Genomic DNA, 18,314 nt, shown 5'->3' with positions numbered 1-18,314 from the left:
TGTGAAGGCACGTTGTGGTAGTTTTGTGTTCCCCTTGGGATGCCTGGAGCTCTGGGATTTGTGGTTTAGAAACCCTAAACCTAACCCTAGGCAGTAAGTGCAGCCTAGGGCTAAGGCTGTTTGCAAGGAAAAATCTGAGTTCTGGCCTGGTTTAATCCGAGTCTGACCTGGTTTAGTCTGGCCTGGCTGAGTTCTGGCCCTCCCCAGCCCAGCCAGGCTCAGCTGAGCATCTGCAGCCCCGGGGTTGTCACGGATGAGATGGACAAATGACACACACACACTTGTGCAAATACAGTAACACAACCTCCTTTATTATTATAAATTGCTCTCCAGTTTTAAACTCCTAAAAGATATTTACATCAAAACAGCGCATCACACTCAGACATTCAGACATCAAAAATTTGTTTTAAGAAATGATCATTTCAGAAATCATAATTTCAGAAAGTATCATTTCAGAAAACAGCTTATTGCATTTTGCTGGTCCAAAAATATAGTGTTAAATACTGAAATGGAAAATATGTACAATAAATTATTAAGGCATTAATGCTGCTCAGTAAGGCACACCTCAAATATCCCTTTTGTGTTAATACTTCAGTTTCCATGCTAACAGCCCTGATTCTTTCTTGCTACGGTAAACTCATATTTTATCAATTTGGTCTTCTCCTGAGTTGTTTGGTCTGTAAACCAGGTGAGATGATAACTCTCCCACTGCTACCATCCTCCCTCCAGAGGGGGAAAAAAAGGACAAAATTCTGGTGTGTAGAGGAGCACCATGAAGACACTGAGGTCAGTGAAGAGGAATCAAGACCCAGATGGGAGGGGTGAGGAGATGCCATTAATTTTAGGCTGAAATGCTCTTGAACAGCTCATCCTTCACACAGTACCCCATAAACTGACATGGCCCATGAACATAGCTTGTGGAAAAGGGGGGAAAAGGAATGGAGAGAGCCACGAGAGAACCGTTTCCTTGTGGAGAAGTCACGTTAACATTACCAAGAGGGACTTCTCTCCCTAAGTGAAATGAAGGAGAGCAATTCTAGAAGTAGTAAAGTGACTGAAATTTTAGGTTTTGTCGCTTCGGATTGTCAGTGGGAAAAGGGAAGTTGTAGGGGGAAAGGGAATGTTCTGATTAATTCTTAGCGTTCCTTCTTTTTAGCTACTGCTACATAACTATCAAAACAAACTGTAAAAATATAAAGAAAATAACAGGACACTAAATAAAAAAATAAATTTTTCTTAATGCTGTTTTCAACTTCAGCGGCTGCTTTGCCATTCCCTAATCCTACCTCACAACAGGAAAAAGGTAATTATATTCCAGTGTCCCACGTTATTTTCTTTATGTGTTTTCATGTTGTCCCTTTTCCTCATCTGGGAGAGAATTGGTGTTTGGAGGTTTGTTTGTTCTAAAGCTTAATCACAGTATCTGGAGTGTTGCATAGCACCAAAGGGTTGATCTGCTCCATCAGACAGATGACTCAGCCTGGGTGTCCATGTCCCCAGCAGCACCGTGTGAGTCGTCCTGGCTGCCAACGCTGATCCAGAACCTTCTCCTCATCCAGGGCACTGGTAAAAAGAAAAAAAACCAACTTGCTTTTGCTGCTTTTGCCCTTCTGTGTGCAGCACACCTGGCTAAAAGCAGCGAAGCGAAGTCCAGTGCAGGCCAGGCTGAGAGAACCCAGCCCTGAGGATTCTGGAGCTGCCCCCAGTGCTGGCCATGAGGCTGCTCCTGGTGTTGGGACACTCCTGGTGGCATTGGGACACTCCTGGGGACACGGTCTGGCTGTGGCATTGGGACACTCCTGGAGGAAGGCCCAGCTGAGGCAGAAATCTCAGTGTGGGGCTGGCCAGTAACCTGTCCCCAGGCCAGAGGAAACAGAGCTTGAGCTCTGTTGGTTTTTAAAAAATCTGCTTTTCTACAGAGGCTGTTCAGCTCCTTTCAGTGGTTTCAATCACAAACCCAGCCAGCAGACTGGCTGTGCCCCACAGGGAACCAACCCCACAGCCCCTGGGCTCTCCCCCAGCTAAAAACTCAGCAATCCATTAAACCATGAGGGGAGATGAGACAGAGTCAGGAGAACCCCAAATCAGCCCTAAATCAGTCCCAAATCAGCACCAAATCCACTCCAAATCAGAACCCCAAATCTGCCCCAAATCAGAACCTCAAATCCACCCAAATCAGCCCCAAATCTGCCCCACCCTGGCTCTGTCCCCTCTCCCAGGTCCCACCTCCTGTTGCCCAGAGCTTCTGGGATGGTCTTCCACATTCATCTCTGGATTTACAGTAGGACACAAAGAAAATCAAAAGCACTGCGACTACAATGATCAAGATCAAGACCAAGATCCAGATCCAGCTGCCGGAGTTGGCACCTGCAAAAGACAGATCCAGGGGTAACATCCCAAAATCAACCTGGCTCTTCCTGGCATTGGGGCAGAGGGGATTTGGCCTCAAACCCCACCCTGATCCCTCATTCCAGGGGATCTCACTCCAAGCCAGGGCAGAGGTGGTGCTGGACGAGGACGAGCGGCTTGGTGGAGGCAGCAGCAGGAGAATCCCCGAATACCCAAATTCCCAAACCCCAAAATCCCCAAATCTCAAAATCCCACAGTTGCTGGGTGAGAAAGGAACTCTAGAGATCCCCCAGCTCTGCCAGGACAGAGTCACCCAGAGCAGGGGACACGGGGACACGGCCAGGTGGGTTTGGGGTGGCTCCAGAGGGGACACTCCATGGGAAGAGGTTCTCAAACAGGGATGGTTTCTTGGGGTTGGGTTTGTGGCCACCACTCCTTGTCCCGTCCCTGGCATCCCTGGGAAGAGCCTGGAGATTCCCAGCAAAGGGATTTTGGGAGGAGCTGGAGGGTGCTGGGCTGGGGCTCCCCAATCCCCCGACCCTGCTGGGCAAGGAAAAGCTGCCCTGGGCATTCAGGGGCAACTGGGGACAACTGGGGACACTCGGGAGCGTGGCTGGACATGGACAGGGGTGGCAGCTCACTGGGGCTGGGAGTGGTGATTGCTGGTGAGGAGAGAGAAAGGGACACGGGTCAGAGCTTCCCTCTGCATCTGAGCCACCGCTCCATGGAGAGCCAGAGCCTGGAGAGTGGGATCAGCCCAACCCCAAATCCCAATGTTCCCATGGCTCTCAAAGGAATCTGGATCAGCCCAGCCCAACCCCAAATCCCAGCTTTTCCTGCTCTCAGGGATGGGGGATCAGCCCACCCCACCTTTCCCCACCTGTCCCCAGCTCTCACCTGCGCAGAGCATCACGAGGTTGGTGACAGGGACGTTCCTGCTGCTGACGGCGTTCCGTGCCGTGCACATCAGTGGCTCCCTCACACCCAAGAGTGATTCATTCACCGGCAGCATGGGGCCCTCAGCCAAGAGCTGATTCCCCGCCCACCAGCTGTAGGAGACACTCCCGAAGTCGGTGCCAGACAGGGAGCACTGCAGGTAGTGGTGGCAGCTCCCGTCCGAGCTGTTCTGGGCCTCACTGGTGACCGTGAGCTCTGCCAGTTTCCCTAGGGGAAACAGGGGTGTCACAAACCTCTCTTTCAGAGTAAAACCCCCCCCCCAAAATAGCATTAAAAGCACCTACTGAACACGTGGAGAGTGAAGTTGTATGCTTTTCCGTTGATTCTTACAGAGTAGTTCCCGGCATCCTCCATCCTCAGTGGGGCGACTGTGAGCGCGCGGCCTTTCTCGGACACATGACAATAAAGTCTGTACGTGTCGTTATGAAAAACGGCAACAGAAGGATCCTTAAATGGCACAGTCACTATGACTTTATCCCCAAAACTCCAGAGTGCCGGGTCTTCATCTGTGGTGTTGACGTGGAAGGTCACAGACTCGCCCAGGACCCCGATCACCACCGAGATGTTACTGGCAGGGGGAGAAAAAGTGGGGAGAGAACTTGGGATGGAGGTCAGTTGAAGAAGGGATGAAGGTGGGATCAAGGTGGGATGAAGTGGCTGCACCCAGAGGATGAAGCCCATCAGGGCTGGGGGTGTCTGAGGGCTCATGGGGGGCTCATGGAAGGGTCCCTGGGTGAAGGAAGAGCACGAGGCCACCCCCAGGCTGAGCCCCCTGAGCCTCATGTGCAGCCTTGTGCCAAGGATGGAGCCCAGAGGGGACCTGAGAGGGAAAGGGGAACGAGGATTTGGGGATGGGAGGGTCAGGAAGGGTCACTGAGCAGGACAGGGAGCTCCTGGTCAGACCTGCAGCTGCTCCTCGGAGGAGAATCTGGGAATCATGGAAAGGTTTGTGTTGGGAGGGACCCAAAACTCCTCTCATTTCACTCTCCCCTAAAATCCCCAAACCTTCCCCCAGCCCTGCCCAGCCTGGCCCTGGACACTGCCAGGAGTGCCTGGGGCAGCTGCACCACGGCTTCTCCACTGGGAAGGGAACCTTCAAACTCTGGACTCACTACAAAAGAGGGGATGGAGAGGGGTTTGGCTGCAGGTTTTGGGGGATTCTCCTCAGTTCTCTCACCTCGCACTGGCTGGAGCTGCCATGATGGGCTCGCCTCTTACGCTGCTGGTCTCGTGCATGCCTGGAAGTGACGAGATCCACGCTCACTTTCAGAATTTTAATGGTTTGGTAATAAACTCTGACAAAATACAGCAAAGGACTGAACAGCGGAAAAGCGCAGTCATGGGAATGAAGGAATTTGTGTGCCCGGCCAATTTTCTTGTGGCATGCCGGACCCCTAGCCAAAACTTATTCTTACTTTTATTACTCATATATGCATATCCTTACTCAGTGGTGCAGGATACTTTTTTTACTATTTATTTTTCAAGATCAGGTGATATTACATCACGCCATGCCCTCCACAGGAGGCTGGCTTTATGTCCCTGGCAAGCCAGGCTGAGCAGGGGCCTATGGGGATGTTATAGATACGCATTATAATATAATACTGGCTTTTTGCAAATGTTAAAATGGGTCTTATATGTGTGATGTTAATGCAACTTTGTTATAAACATGCAGTTTTTATTTCTGTTGTTAATTAAGCTCCTCAGTGAAACAGATGATTTAAGGATGCTTGTGTTAAAATGCCTGCTTGGATGGGATAACAGCCAATACAGGCAGTGCAGAGGAACCACATAAAACACCAAGCCCAGCGAAGAGGAATCAAGGCAGAGATAAGGAGGTACCTTTAGTTTTGGGCTGAAATCCTCTTGTAAGCTATGGAGAAAGGCTCTTTTTCCCCTACAAGGCGTGAAGGAAGAGGGAGGCAAAAGCGCTCAAGCTGCAGATATCGAGCAAAAGCCTCCATGCCAAAGCAAGCAGATGTTAAAGCAGCTGTGATCCCATGAGAAGCTTGAGCAGAGAAGAGTGATGAAGATCCAGTGCCCCTGGGAAGATGATTTCAGAGACAGATAATGAAAACCTTTGCCTTTGAACAGCTCACCTGTCAGGCAGTTCCCCAGAAGCTGACATGGCCCATAAACACAGCAGTGGGAAAAACTTACAGAAAATTAGAGGGCTTTTTTATGGATTTTTCTGGGTGGCTGCTATTCGTGGAGAGAGCCATGAGAGAACCATTTTTTTTGTGGAGAAGTCTCCAAAAAATTAACAAGAGGGACTTCTCTCCCTAAGTGAAATGAAGAAAGGCTATTCTAGAGGTAGTAAACAAACTAGAAATTTTAAGTTTTGCCTCTTTACATTCTCAGTGGGAAAGAAAATGTTGTAGACAGGCAAGTTGGAGAGGGGAAGTGTTATAGAAGTTTTGTTCTGATTCTTCTTACTCTTTCTTTTAGTTACTGCTGATAAATTTTTCTTTACACCCTTCTAAACTTTTGAACTTGTTTTACCTTTCTCCTAATCCTGCATCACAACAAAAAACAAGTAAGTATTTTCAATGAGTGCGCTAGTGATTGACCAACATTAACCCAGCACAGTAACGGGTTCATTAGCAGAGAAATCTGAAATTAGCAAATTAAAACCACTGCAAGAACATCTGGAGCAGAGGCTGGAGCTCATCTCTCCTCTTTAGAGGGTTCCCATGGCCTGGGGAGAGGCCAGGGCATCCTTCCCCTTGGCTGCCCCATCCTGCACCCCTGTGGCACTCACCCCACACATCCCCACCCTCCTGGGGGTCCCCAAAACCACCCCAAACCCCCCATGGGCTCCTTGCCAAGGGGCAAGGAGAGCCTGGCACAAGCAAAGGGGGCACGAGGACAGAGCCTGGAGGTGAAAATGGAAAGGAGAAAGTTGGACAGGGCTTGGAAAGGTTCGCTCTGAGCACCAAACTCTGAGCTCAGGGAGCTCCTGGAGCTGCTCCTTGGAGGAGAGTCGTGGAATTCTGGAGAGGTTTGGGCCGGGAGAGAACTTAAAATTATCCCGTTCCACCTCCCAGAACCTTCCAGAGTCCCAGGAGGATCCACCCTGGCCTTGGTCACTCCAGGGATGGCAAATCCATGGAATAACCTCTGCCAGGAGCTCCTGGGCAGCAGCTGCCCAGAGATGGACCCCAGAGATGGACCCCAGAAATGGGAACTAGCCCTCTACCAGCAGGTTTCCATGCCAGCCCTGGATCCCAACACTGGGCACAAATCCACCCCGTGGAGCTGCTCTGGTGCTCCCACACAGCCCTCAACCCCCAAAACCCCCAAACCACCCCAAGATCTCCTTCCCAGGGGACAAGGAGCACCCGGCACTCACTGGTTTGGTGGAGGACGACGAGCATGGTGAGTTGAAGGATCCAAAATATGTCCATGGATGTCCAGAAACAGAGAGGATTTGGTGCGCCGGCACCCAGAAATGAGCACCACAAAGAGGAAGAGCACCTGGGTGGTTTTTCAGTGCCTGGGTGGAGGGGAGGTGGCTTTAGATGTGGTTACAAAAATGGAGCGTCAAGGAAGAGCAATTTACACTCAAATGTAAATTTGAAGTGATTAAAAAAAACCACTCTGTTTTCAAGGGAAAAGGAGGAAACTCGAGGTATTTAAAACTGACCCCAGCCCCGTTCCCAAGGAAAGATGAGGGTGGCTGCTGGGACAGAGAGTGTCACCATGGCCAGTGTGACAAATGGCTCAGGTGCTCCGTGGGGACCAGCCTGGAGAGCATTATCCCAGAGAATGCCATGGTGCCCATGGAATTGGTGCCCATGGAATTGGTGCCCATGGAATTGGTGCCCATGGATTGGGGCCTCCAGGACATCCCTGAGGAGCGAGGCTGAGCCCAAATCATGGAATGGTTTGGGTGGGAAGGGGCCTTAAAGCTCATCCTGTGGGCAGGGACAGCTCCCACCAGCCCAGGCTGCTCCAAGCCCTGTCCAGCCTGGCCTTGGAAACTTCCAGGGATGGGGAATGCATGGAATCACCTGGGCCAGGCAAGGATTGATCCCTAAAATCCCATTTAAAGCAGGGAATCCTGGAATGGTTTGGGATGGAAAGGAACCTGAAATACCAAAAAATCCCACCCAGTTCTATGGGCAGGGTCCTTCCCTTATCCCAGATGGTTCCAGCCTGGCCTTGGAGACTCCCAGGGATGGAAATCCACGGAATAACTTGGGCCAGGCCCTCACAGGAAACAATTCTACCCTAAATCCCTTCCCTGACCCCACTCCCCCTCATCTGGGCACTCATCCCTTGGGAAAATTCTCCCTCCATTTTTCCCGAAGCCCCTTCAGGTCCTGCCAGGCCACAGCGAGGTCCCCCCACAACTTCTCCTCTCTGCTCCCAGATCTCCCCGCCCGGGGGTCGCTGCTGTGGCAATTCGGGAATTGCGGGAAAAGCCGAGGTGGCGAGAGGGGCTCGGAGAGGGGCTGGCTGTGGATTTTGGGAGTTTCTCACCTCGCGACGGCCGGAGCCGCCTTGGTGGTCCTGCCTCTTATGCTGCTCTCCGCACGAGGTCCACACCCTTCCAAAATCAGAAAGGTTTGGTAAACCGGACAAAATACAGCAAAGGACTGAATAACGGGAAAAATACAGAGGTACGGCAAAGGCACGATTTCCGTGCCGGCGCGCTAGGCCGCGTCGCTTTGCCTCAACAATGAAGTTCCGCTTACGCCACGACGGAGGCCCAGAGGCGCTCCAGCTGCTCATGCCCGCCCCTCACCGCGTCCCGCCCCTCGTGACCACAGTACTCAAAAAAGTGTCCACTCTCTAGGAGCTCAGTTCAAAAGGCAGCCCTCTCCAAGCTCTTTCTCAAAACACGGGAGAAAGGCTATTGAATATAACAAACAAAAAGATCACGGGATTGGTGTATTTCTGCTGAAAGAGCCGGCGGGGCCGCAGCCGTGCCAGGAGCCGGGATGCCCAGGGCGGGCGGGGTGCGCCCCCGGGCGGTGGCGGGAGGAACGGCGTGGGGGCGGCGGGAGGTGCTGCGAGGGAACCATGGTGGGAGGTAAACTCGTAATCTGGGCTGGGGGGGCTGCTGGGCCGGCGAGAGGGGCTCGGGGAGGGATGGAGAGGGGTTGGCTGTGGGTTTTGGGGGTTTTTCCTCGCTTCTCTCACACCGGCCGGAGCCGCCTTGGTGGTCCTGCCTCTTATGCTACTCTCCGTACGAGGTCCACAAACCTTCCAAAATTAGAAAGGTTTGGTAAACCGACAAAATACAGCAAAGGACTGAAATAAGGGAAATGGACGAGTCGCATCCGCCTCCCCGGTCCCCGCCCGGACCCCAGCCCCAGCCCCGGCGGTCAACCTGGCTGGTCCGCGGCGCGGCCCGCGGCCGTGCCTGAGGTCCTTTCTTTCCGCACGCTCTGTGAACCGCGCCGACCGCGCCAGGGCTCCCCTCGGTGCCCCCCGCCTCAGCGCGACCGCTCCCCCCATACCTGCCTGCTCTGCCTGCGCCGGAGACAGGGACTGTGAGGAGCGGGCACGGGCAATCGATTGGCACCGTACATGCTCCGCCCCGTACATGCCCCGGCTCCACGCTACCCGCCTACCGGCCCTTGGAGGGCCGAGACTCCGCGCGATCCCGTCCCCTCAGCGCTATGGCCCCTCCTCAGCCCCGTCCCGCCCTGAGCTCCGTTCCCTACTAAACACATCGGTGCTCAGGTTAACCCTTTAAAGCTTAGTTCCAAAGGCAGCCCTCTCCAAATTCTTTCTCAAAACACGGGAGAAAGGCTATTGGATATAACAAAGAAAAAGATCACGGGATTGGTGTATTTCTGCTCAAAGAGCCGGCGCGGCCGCAGCCGTGCCAGGAGCGGGGACTGGCCGGCGCGGGCGGGCGGGCTGGCAGGAGGGGGAGAGCGACCCTAGGCAATGCCGGAGCGGCCCGGTTAGCGGGGATGACCCCAGGCGGTGGCGGGAGACCGGAGGAGCGGCGTGGGGCTGCTGCGGGAGGGGTCCTGCCTTGGTGGCCGAGCGACGGGCGAGGCTGGGCCGCGGCGTGCAGCTCGCAAGCTGGGCTGGCGTGGCTGCCGGAGCGGCACTGCCCGAGCGCCGGTACCGGGAAACCGAGCTGGAGCGGCGGCAGCACGGCGTGGATTGGGGAGCTGAGGCGCCCCGTGTCCCGGCCACAGGTCCCCAACCAGAAACGGGGACCCAGAACTGCGCTGGAACGCCGCCAGAGAAGCAGGGGGAGGAAGTGATGGCACTGTTCGCGTACGGTAACTTACACCAAGAGCTCTGCCGCCGAGACAGACGTTCTCGGCAGAGCGGCAGAGACGGCGGAGACGCAGCAGCGGCGGACGCAGATGTGCCATCGCCGGCGCTGAGTCATATTGCAGGGGCGAACAGCGAGGTTCGACAAAAGTCGGAGCTGCCCCGTAATGGCGGCCATGGCTGTTCGTTGTTCCCTTACGGACGTAATCGCCTGGCGAGGGTGGCGCTGCTCGTAGCGGCGGAAGCGGGGATGGGCCGCGGTGTTGGCGGAACCGGGGCTGAAACCGCGGTAGCCGGGGCAGCACGGACTAACGGGAGGCCGGGAGCGGCCCTGGGGTGCAGTGGGGCGGCCGGAACCGGGGGAACGGGGGCCGGGACCGTGAGGGCGGCAGGCAGGGGGTGAGCGGGAGCGCGGTGCCGCATTTGTCTTCCCAGAGAAAAGCAAGGCGCGGTTCTTCCTGTGAAAAATGCGTGTATTTTACGATTGGCTTTTGGCAGATATTAAAGTGAATGTTATATGTGTTGTGTTAGAAAGTAATGCTGTATTAGTTCTCTTCAGTAGTGTGTTAAATATAGTTTTAGGTTATAAAAAAATGTTAAAATAGAAAAGATGCTACATAGGATACTTTTTTAAAGAAAGGACTCGCAGCGAGATAGCAGCCACAGGACACCTGAATCAGAGACAAAGAATTTATTGCCCTCTTATGAGAAGAAAATAAATTCTTCCCACCTCAAAGGCGCTGTTAGGATTCAGAGCAGGAAGTTGACACTGACCAGACAGAATTCTGTATTGGAATGGAATTTATGCATCATGTATAAAGTTATGAATATGCAACAGGTTATTGTTTTTAAGGGTTAATCCTCAGAAGAAGGTACCCGGACATCGGTAACCCTTTACATTTGTTGTCTCATATTGTCTTAATTTCAATTGCCCAAAGTATTATTACTCTAATTGTATTGCTCTTTTTATAACCATTTTATTACTATTAAACTTTTAAAATTAAAAAAAAAAATTTGCCCTGGCTTCTCCCCCAACTAAAAACCCAAGAATCCATTAAACCATGAGGGGAGATGAGACGGAGTCAAGAGAACCCCAAATCAGCCCCAAATCAGCCCCAATTCCACCCAAATCAGCCCCAAACCACCCCCACTCTGGCTCTGTCCCTCTCCCAGGTCCCACTTCTTGCTCCCCAGGGCTTTGGTTTTTCACACTCTCATTTATATTTATAGTAGGACACGAGGAAAATCGATAAAAGCGACGCGAATTCAACCCCGGCTACGACGCCGATCCTGGTCCAGCTGCCAGAGTGGGCACCTGGAAAGAGAAGATCCAGCTGAAACAACCCAAAATGAACCTGGCTCTTCCTGGCGTTGGGGCAGAGGGGATTTGGCCCCAAACCCCACCCTGATCCCTCGTTCCAGGGGATCTCACTCCAAGCCAGGGCAGAGGCGGCGCTGGACGAGGACGAGCGGCTTGGTGGAGGCAGCAGCAGGAGAATCCCAGAATCCCCAAATCACTTGGGGACACTTGGGGACATTTGGGGACACTCAGGGACTGGACATGGACAGGGTGGCAGCTTACCTGTGCTGGGAGTGGTGATTGCTGGTGAGGAGAGAGAAAGGGACACGGGTCAGAGCTTCCCTCTGCATCTGAGCCACCGCTCCAGGGAGAGGCAGAGCCTTCCCATCTTTCTCAGGGCATTGGGATCAGCCCATCCCACCTTTCCCTTCACCTTTCCATGGCCCTCACAGGCGGCAGGATCAGCCCATCCCAACCCCAACCTTCCCATCCCATCCCATCCCATCCCAAACCCAACATTCCCATGTTTCTCAGGGGATCGAGATCAGCCCATCCCAACCCCAACATTCCTTTCTTTCTCAGGGGAGTGGGATCACCCATCCCACCTTTCCCTTCACCTTTCCATGGCTCTCACAGGAGGCAGGATCATCCCATCCCATCCCATCCCATCCCATCCCATCCCATCCCATCCCATCCCATCCCATCCCATCCCATCCCATCCCATCCCATCCCCAACATTCCCATGTTTCTCAGGGGAGCGGGATCAGCCCATCCCAACCCCAACATTCCCATTTCCCAGCCCATCCCAACTCCAACCATCTCTTGTTCCTCAGGGGATCGAGATCAGCCCATCCCAACCCCAAATCCCAGCTTTTCCTGGCTCTCAGGAAATCAGGATCAGCCCATCCCAACCTCAGCATTCCCATCCCAACCCCAACCCTCTCCTGTTCCTCAGGCAATCGGGATCAGCCCATCCCAACCCCAAATCCCAGCTTTTCCTGCTCTCAGGGGATTGGGATGAGCCCATCCCAACCTCAAATCCCAGCTTTTCCTGCTCTCAGGGGATTGGGATGAGCCCATCCCAACCTCAAATCCCAATGTTCCCATGGCTCTCAGGGATCGGCATCAGCCCATTCCAACCCCAACCCTCCCGTGTTCCTCAGGGGATCAGGATCAGCCCATCCCAACCCCAAATCCCAATGTTCCCGTGGCTCTCAAAGGAATCAGGATCAGCCCATCCCAACCCCAAATCCCAGCTTTTCCTGCTCTCAGGGGATTGGGATGAGCCCATCCCAACCTCAAATCCCAATGTTCCCACGGCTCTCAGGGATCGGCATCAGCCCATTCCAACCCCAACCCTCCCGTGTTCCTCAGGGGATTGGGATCAGCCCATTCCAACCCCAACATTCCCATTCCCATCCTATCCCAGCCCCAACCCTCCCATGTTTCTCAGGCTATCAGGATCAGCCCATCCCAACCCCAAATCCCAGCTTTTCCTGCTCTCAGGGATCAGGATCAGCCCACCCCACCTTTCCCCCACCTGTCCCCGGCTCTCACCTGCGCAGAGCTCCCCGAGGTTGGTGACGGTGACGTTCCTGCAGCTGACGGGGTTCCGTGCCGTGCACGTCAGCGGCTCCAGCCCATCCTGGGATGTTTCATTCACCTGCAGCACCACGGAGCTGCCGTCCCACGTGTGATTTCCCACCCTCCAGGTGTAGAAAACATTCCCAAAGCCGGTGCCGGGCGTGGAGCAGCGCAGGGAGGAGCTGCAGCTTCCACCCGAGCAGTTCTGGGCCTCGCAGGTCACCGTGGGCTCTGCCAGCTTCCCTAGGGGAACAGGGATGTCACAAACCTCTCTTTTAGTGTGAAACCCCCCAAAACAGCACTGAAAGCACCCCCAAAACAGCACTAAAAGCACCTACTGAACACCTGCAGGGTGAAGGTGGATCTTTTATCCCCAATGGCCACAGAGTAGGTCCCGGCATCCTCCATCCTCAGCTGGGGGATGCTGAGCGCGTGGCCGTCCTCGCAGACGGCGAAACGGGCTTTGAATTTGTCCTCGAAAAATATGAGTCGAGGAGGGCTCTTGAACACCACAGTCACTATGGGATCGCCCCCAAAACTCCAGAGGGCCACGTTCCTGTCGGGGTTGTGGCTGCGGAAGGTCACAGAGCCGCCCACGGCCCCGATCACCTCCGTGGTGTCGCTGGCGCTCGCTGGGGAGAGAACTTGGGAAGAGGCTGGGATGAAGGTGGGATGAAGGTGGGGTGAAGGTGGGGTGAGGAAGTGCTGAGTTTGGGCTGGAGGTGGGATGGAGTTGGGTGGAAGGCAGGCTGAAGATGGGATCAAGGTGGGACTGAGGTGGGATGAAGTGGTGGGATCCAGGTGGGATCTCACCATTCCAAGTGGGTTCCCATCGTTCCAGTTGGGTTCTCACCATTCCAGATGGTGAGATCTCACCACTCCAGGTGGGATCTCATCATTCCAGGTGGACTCCCATCATTCCAGGTGGATTCCCACCATTCCAGGTGGGATCTCACCACTCCAGGTGGGATCTCACCATTCCAGTTGCGTTCTCACCATTCTAGATGGGATCTCACCACTCCAGGTGGGTTCCCACCACTCCATGTGGGATCCCACCACTCCAAGTGGGATCTCACCATTCCAGGTGGGCTCTCACCATTCCAGGTGGACTCCCACCATTCCAGGTGGATTCTCACCATTCCAGGTGGACTCCCACCATTCCAGCAATGAGAACCCTCCCACCCTCCTTTGGGTGCAGCCCAGGACAAGGTCCAGGATCCCTCTGGAACCATCCCTTCCCTCCAGTGACCACGCCAAGCCCTTGGCTCACCAATTTGAGGAGGAAGGAGCTGTTTTTGTTATTTTCACAACTTCCCATTCCCAATTAACCGTGTCACCCCGTTTATACTGGGAATGGAGTTCTCTATCCCCGTTTTCCCAATGGGGAACTGATCCTGGCTCCATTTCCAGATTGGGCTTGGGATTTCTGGCTCCCTCAGCCTCAGCCACCCCTGGGACACAGGCAATGGAGAATGTGGCTGGAAAAAGCTGCAGGAGAAGACAAACTCACAGGAAATTTGCTGAATACTGCAGCCACCAGGTGGTTCATGTGATAAACCCCACTCAGAAGACGTGGGGAAGGGCTGGGGCTGAACCTTGCCCAATTTCCCTCTTTTCAGCCAGAAAACACCCCAAGATGAGACCTCCAAAAACCAGGAGGCAACGTGGAGAGGAGCAGGAGCTGAAGGCAGAGCAGGATGTGTGGAGAACATCTGGAGCAGAGGTTGGGCCAGAGGTGGACAACAGAGATGGACACAGAGATGGACACAGAGATGGACACAGAGATGGACACCAGCCCTCCAGCAGGTTTCCATGCCAGCCCTGGATCCCAACACTGGGCACAAATCCACCCCGTGGAGCTGCTCTGGTGCTCCCACACAGCCCTCAACCCCCAAAACCCCAAAACCACCCCAAGATCTCCTTCCCAGGGGACAAGGAGCACCCGGCACTCACTGGTTTGGTGGAGGACGAACACGAGGATGGTGAGATGAAGGATCCAAAACACGTCCATGGATGCCCAGAAACAGAGAGGATTTGGGGCGCCAGCACCCAAAAATGAGCACCACAAAGAGGAAGAAGAAAAGTGCCCGGGTGGTTTTTCAGTGCCTGGGTGGAGGGCAGGGCTTTGGATGTGGTTTGTGACAAAAAGGTGACGCATCGAGGAAAGGCGATTCTCGCTTCGATGAAAATTTGAGGTGTTTAAAAGAAACCAAAGCCACTCCACTGCCCAGCAAGATGAGGGTGGCCGCTGGGACCGAGAGTGTCACCGTGGCCGTGTGTGACAAAATGGCTCAGGTGCAGGAGAGCGTTACCCCAGAGAATGTCATGGTGCCCATGGAATTGGTGCCCATGGAATTGGTGCCCATGGAATTGGGTCTCCAGGGCATCCCTGAGGAGCGAGGCTGAGCCCAAATCATGGAATGGTTTGGGTGGGAAGGGGCCTTAAAGCTCATCCTGTGGGCAGGGACAGCTCCCACCAGCCCAGGCTGCTCCAAGCCCTGTCCAGCCTGGCCTTGGAAACTTCCAGAGATGGAAATCCACGGGATAACCTGGGCCAGGGAAGGATCGACCCCTAAAATCCCATCTAAAATCCCTAAAATTCCGTTCCATGGAGTCCTGGAGTGGTTTGGGATGGAAAAGAACCTGAAATCCCAAAAAATCCCACCGCATTTCCATGGGCAGAGTCCTTCCCCTATCCCAGATGGTTCCAGCCTGGCCTTGGAAACTTCCAGGGATGGGAAATCCATGGAAAAACCTGGGCCAGGGAAGGATTGATCCCTAAAATCCCTTCTAAACCAGCCCATGGAATCCTGGAATGGTTTGGGATGGAAAGGAACCTGAAATCCCCAGAAATCCCAAAAAATGCGGCAGGGTCCTTCCCCTATCCCAGGTGTTTCCAGCCTGGCTTTGGAAACTTCCAGGGATGGGAAATCCATGGAAAAACCTGGGCCAGGGAAGGATTGATCCCTAAAATCCCTTCTAAACCAGGCCATGGAATCCTGGAATGGTTTGGGATGGAAAGGAACCTGAAATCCCCAGAAATCCCAAAAAATGGGGCAGGGTCCTTCCCCTATCCCAGGTGTTTCCAGCCTGGCTTTGGAAACTTCCAGGGATGGGAAATCCATGGAATAACCTGGGCCAGGGAAGGATTGATCCTTAAAATCCCATCTAAACAAGCCCATGGTTTTGGGGTTCCTGTGCAAGACCTGGATATTTGTGAATATTTGGACATTTGCTAATATTTGTAAATATTTGATTTTTTGGGCTCTTTGTCCCAGCTGCCACACTCGTGGCTCAGGATATCAATATCCCGCGCAGGATATTTCAAAATTCCATAATTTTTGCATCCCTATTTGTGCAAAAATTGCACAATTTTTGCACCTCTAACCCACCTCCCCCTGAAAGCCACGGGTGACAGCGCAAGGAGCTCTGTCCTTACTTTGGGGACATCTGGGATGGGGAGGGGACACGGCTTCAGGTCACCCCGAGCCTTTTGTCACCTGATTTTGGGGCTGATTTCCATCACTTTGCCCCCTGATTTTGGGGCTGATTTCCATCACTTTGCCCTCCTGATTTTGGGGCTGATTTCCATCACTTTGCCTCCCTGATTTTGGGGCTGATTTCCATCACTTTGCCCCCTGATTTTGGGGCGGATTTTTGTCACCGCCGTCCTCAAATTCTGGGTCTGAATTTTGTCGCTTCACCACCAGGTTTGGAGGCTGAATTTGTCACCTCTGTCACCTGATTTGGGGTCGGTGTGCTGCAGGACAGGAAGCAAAGGGCAGGAAATGGCTCTGAGCTCTCTTTATTCGCCTTATTTGAGCTAAAAACCCACTGGGGGCTGGATGTGGCACCAGGAAAAAAACCCCTAAAATCTCTTTTTAAGGGGACAGAAATATCTTGAATATTCATAGAAAATATCTTGAATATTCATAGAAAATATCTTGAATATTCATAGAAAATATCTTGAATATTCATAGAAAATCTCCAATATCCATAAAAATCTCCTGTATAAGGGGAATCCCATTAATCCATAGAAATATCTACAATTGTAGTGGGTTTTTTTCATGACCAGGAAAAAACACCAAGTCAGTGAAGAGCTTTGGGTTCATCAATCTGAGTTTTTGGCCAACACACCAATTTTGGGGTGGGTTTAGGGCTGGCCAAACCCAAGACACTCACTGGAATTATTTCCTGCTGAGATCTGGAATAGGAGGAAGAAGGCTCAGAAAATTGAAAGGGGTGTAATACAAAATCTTGATTCACGGACTTAAAATAAGAGAAAAATCAGAATAAACCTTTGGAATGCAATGTTGTGGCAGTTTTGTGTTCCCTTTGGGATGCCTTTTGCAGCTGCAGGGTGCCTGGAGCTCTGGGATTTGTGGTTTTCAAGACTCTAACCCTAGGCAGTAAAATCAGCCAGGGTTAAAGCTGGTTTTGATGAAAAAGCAGTGGAAGAAGGCAGGAAGAAGGAAGAAGGCATCCTACTCCAGGCCACAGCTCCTGAACACCAATCCCCAACCCTTTTCCCTGTGAAACAAAATTTGTGTCCCCAGGTTCCTGGTTGCACCAGAATTTGATCCCTGAGCAGTTAGAATTGCTTCTGCCCACTGGTCACTGCCCTCCTTGCTCTCCTCACCTTGATGGTTTTGCTCGTTGCACTCCTGCTACAAAAATTTAGGAACAAATCCAGTAATTACAAAAGCAGCTTGCCATCTCCCTGAACACAGATGGGGACAGACAGGCACAGGGACACACAGGACACAGGGACAGACAAGGACAGGGACACACAGGGCACAGGGACAGACAGGCACAGGGATGGACAGCGACACACAGGACACAGGGACACAAGACATGGACACAGAGGATGCTGGACCCATGGGGACACACGCAAAAGGACATGGGGGACATACAGAGGACACACGGGGGCAGACGGACACAGGGACAGACAGGGACATGACGACACACAGGACACAGGGATAGACAGGCATGGGGACACATAGGACATGGGGGACACGGGATATGGGCACAGAGGATGCAGGACCCCTGGGGACACACATAGGACATGGACACACAAGAGGACACATGGGGACACACACAGGGGCCTCATGGGGACACGCAGAACTGTTCTTGTGCTCCTCTCTGCCACGAGTGACCGAGGGTGATGCTGTCCCCGCCATGTGACAGTGACAGTGCACGGTGACCCCACAGGTGTCACCCCGACACCCCCAGAGCCCCTCCGCAGGGACTTGGGGTCACGCAAGTGACGTCACCGCACTGCACCGCCGCAAAGAGCGCCCCCTTCCTGTTCCCAGGGAAACCGCACCCCCGTTTCCATGGCAACACACATCCCGTTCCCATAGCAACAGCATCTCATCGCCGTGGCTACTGTCCCCCGTTTCACGTCAGCAGCCCCCGGTCCCCACACCCTCAGCCCCCCAGTCCCATGGCAACACCACCCTTCTGTTCCCATGGCAACAGCCTCCTCCCCGTTCCCACGCCCACGGCCCCTCGCTACCATGGCAACGCCCCCACCTCGTTCCCATGCCTACACCCCCCCATTCCCACGGTAACAGCCTCCCAAGCCCATGGCGCCCGTAGCCCCCGTTCCCATGGTAACAACCCCTCGGTTTCCACGGCAACGCCCCCTCCTTCCCATGACAACAGCCCCGTTCCCATGGCAACACCCCCATGCCCACGCCCACAGCGCATGCGCCGCGCTGTCCCCGCCTCTCCGTCTCTGACTGCATTTCCCATCATCCCCCGCGGCCCGCGGCGCGCTAACGGCGCTCGGCAGCTCCGCGGACTCCATTTCCCATCGCTCCCCGCGGCGGGGACGGGAGGGGCGTGTCCCTACGGCGGCCGTGGCGGGCCCGGTCTC

General features: G+C 53.8%; 1 protein-coding gene across 1 annotated transcript; it reads right to left on the bottom strand.

Moving 5' to 3' along the window:
• Window positions 1-290: 290 nt before the first annotated feature.
• LOC134429396 (SLAM family member 5-like) lies at window positions 291-9,701 on the bottom strand. Its single transcript, XM_063176551.1, has 9 exons — window positions 9,564-9,701; window positions 7,789-7,855; window positions 6,656-6,799; window positions 5,146-5,346; window positions 4,484-4,544; window positions 3,591-3,874; window positions 3,247-3,513; window positions 2,227-2,367; window positions 291-1,563 (listed from the first exon to the last, which is right to left on the bottom strand). Exons 5-9 carry the CDS (start codon window positions 4,540-4,542, stop codon window positions 1,463-1,465), a joined length of 852 nt encoding a protein of 283 aa, XP_063032621.1. The 5' UTR covers window positions 4,543-4,544; window positions 5,146-5,346; window positions 6,656-6,799; window positions 7,789-7,855; window positions 9,564-9,701; the 3' UTR covers window positions 291-1,462.
• Window positions 9,702-18,314: the final 8,613 nt, after the last annotated feature.

This window comes from Melospiza melodia, chromosome 25 (genome assembly GCF_035770615.1).
Source record: "Melospiza melodia melodia isolate bMelMel2 chromosome 25, bMelMel2.pri, whole genome shotgun sequence".
In the NCBI taxonomy this organism is placed as follows: Eukaryota; Metazoa; Chordata; class Aves; order Passeriformes; family Passerellidae; genus Melospiza; species Melospiza melodia.
Note: the sequence above shows the minus strand (reverse complement) of the source record. Positions and strands in the feature narration are given on the sequence as shown.